Source organism: Bison bison, unplaced genomic scaffold, assembly GCF_000754665.1.
Source record: "Bison bison bison isolate TAMUID 2011002044 unplaced genomic scaffold, Bison_UMD1.0 scf7180017864494, whole genome shotgun sequence".
NCBI classification, from domain to species: Eukaryota; Metazoa; Chordata; class Mammalia; order Artiodactyla; family Bovidae; genus Bison; species Bison bison.
The window spans coordinates 512,190-514,746 of record NW_011495053.1 but is presented as its reverse complement, the minus strand read 5'-3'; the positions used below and the strand labels follow the sequence as shown (position 1 = coordinate 514,746).

General features: G+C 40.6%; 1 protein-coding gene across 1 annotated transcript in view; it reads left to right on the top strand.

Moving 5' to 3' along the window:
- LOC104979990 (CUB and sushi domain-containing protein 1-like) overlaps positions 1-2,075 on the top strand; it is a 646,469-nt gene extending 644,394 nt beyond the window's left edge. The window contains exon 5 of the mRNA XM_010828522.1: positions 1,864-2,075. Coding sequence (XP_010826824.1) covers positions 1,864-2,075 — 212 coding nt within the window. The remainder of the gene's footprint in view (positions 1-1,863) is intronic.
- Positions 2,076-2,557: the final 482 nt, after the last annotated feature.

The window sequence follows — 2,557 nt, the reverse complement described above, 5'->3', positions numbered from 1 at the left end:
GACCAGATGCCATGATCTTAGTTTTCTGAATGTTGAGCTTTAAGCCAACTTTTTCATTCTCCTCTTTCACTTTCATCAAGAGGCTCTTTAATTCTTCTTCACTTTCTGCCATAAGGGTGATGTCATCTGCATATCTGAGGTTATTGATATTTCTCCTGGCAGCCTTGATTCCAGCTTGTGCTTCTTCCAGCCCAAAGTTTCTCATGAGGTACTCTGCATATAAGTTAAATAAGCAGGGTGACAATATACAGCCTTGACGTACTCCTTTTCCTATTTGGAACCAGTCTGTTGTTCCATGTCCAGTTCTAACTGTTGCTTCCTGACCTGCCTATAGGTTTCTCAAGAGGCAGGTCAGGTGGTCTGATATTCCTGTCTCTTTTTCCACAGTTTATTGTGAGCCACACAGTCAAAGGCTTTGGCATAGTCCATAAAGCAGAAGAAGATCCTTTTCTGGAAGTCTGGAACTTTTCTTGGTTACTCAAGCCCCTTATAAAAAATGGCATAGTAATATATGTATGTAAACTCCACACACATCTTCTCATATAATTTAAATTATTTGTAGAATATTTGTAATACCTAATACAATGAAACGCTATGTAAATAGTTGTCAGCATGCAGCAAACTTAAGTTTTACTGTTTGGAACTTTCTAGGAATATTTTTTGTATGTTTTCCATCTGCTGTTGGTAGAATTTATGGATGCAAGAGCAAACTCATTAGGAACGAGCAGGATGCTGAGAAAGTTTGAGGGCAGGAGGAGAAGGGGGCTACAGAGGATGAAATGGTTGGATGGCATTATCAACTCAATAGACATGAATTTGAGCAAACTCCGGGAGATGGTGAAGGACAGGGAAGCCTGACATGCTACAGTCCATGGGGTCACAAGAAGTCAGACATGACTGAGTGACTGAACAACAACAAAATGGATATAGAGTCTGCAGACACAGACAGCCAAGGGTGTACTCTTTGCTAGGATTATGTGATAGGAAAGAAGGGAGGGAGAGTGGAAGGGAGAAATGAGAGAAAAAAACAGGAAGAAAGAATGGAAGGAACAGTAGTTACAGTGTCTTCAAAAAAATGTTGTCTTACAAATATTTGGCTGCCCTATATATACAGTTTATACATAACATTTTGTATTAGATGATTATATAAATTGAATAACATCTATTTTTTTACTATGTGGAAAAATTTACAAGATCCATTTCTCTTCAGAAGAGTATTTATTCCAATGCTAATTTGTATCCTCAGTGTATTATATTTTACCTTACTGATCCTTTCCTTGTCACTTTTCCTTGATTATCCATTTTAAGTTTTCATGTAGCTGTTTCCTACTCAGGATCATTTTATGATATTGGCGCCTCTCTGTTTTCATCTTATTCAAGGACTTCTCTGAAATTCAAAGCCAAGTGCACATTCCAAACTCTACCTGATGTAAAGATTAGGGTGGATACTTCTTTTAAGATCACTGTGTTTTCACAGCCAGTTCACAGAAAATGAAGCAAAGATGGCTAGGTACTTTTAAGACTCAAAATGTTGCCAACTTGTTTCTGTCTTCCTTTGAGAATAAGGTTGAGCCACCTGTGAACGTCAGGTGTATAATAACTGCACATCACAGATCTTAGAAAAGACATAATTTCACTTCTTTTTTTAGTGGTAGTTCAGTTCACAAGGCAATATAATTGGTATACTGTTACATCTTTCCATAGAACTAAACTAACAAATCAGAAGAAAGAAACCCTCTTTCCGATTGTGTGTCATGATTTTGGATTCAGAAAATATTTGCCACCCATGAAGAGTGGTGCTTGATGGAGGTACTTGTGTCTGAAGCCACTTTTAAAGTGCTTTCTCTCTTCTGCCCCTTGCAGCCGAGGGGGCCTGTGGAGGAACCTTGCGGGGAACAAGCAGCAGCATCTCCAGCCCCCACTTCCCTTCCGAGTATGAGAACAATGCCGACTGCACGTGGACCATCCTCGCAGAGCCCGGGGACACCATCGCACTGGTCTTCACTGATTTCCAGCTCGAAGAAGGATACGACTTCTTAGAGATCAGCGGGACAGAAGCACCGTCCATATGGTGAGTGCTGGACAAGAGACATCTTTCTTGCCCTGCTCTTCTGGATGCTACAATGTAACCTATAGGGTGAATGATTTGTCAGAGCTTCTGGGATGTTTCTTGCTGGTTTTGGAGCTAGAGAAGTTGTCTGGTCCTGGACACTGGAATTTGCCTCAGTTTGGGCTCCTATGAAGCTACACAGGAGAGGCAGCTAAGTGAGCTGAGCTAGTTTTGGATTTGGTCTGGAGTTGATTCTGTGTCAACAGATATTTTTAGATGGTGGTGATTTTAAAATGTCGTGATACCAGTCATTTGTCGCCTGTGCTGTAAATATGTGATTATGTATATCTTTTCCTCTGTGGAGACCATGTGACTAACCTGTGCAGGTCACAAGAGAACCATAAATGCTCATCTGATGCATACATAATGCTGGTTATCTGATCAGTTCCCTGGCGTGAGTGCTGGTGGTGACAGGAGAAAACCCAATCAAATCCACTATAATAGCCT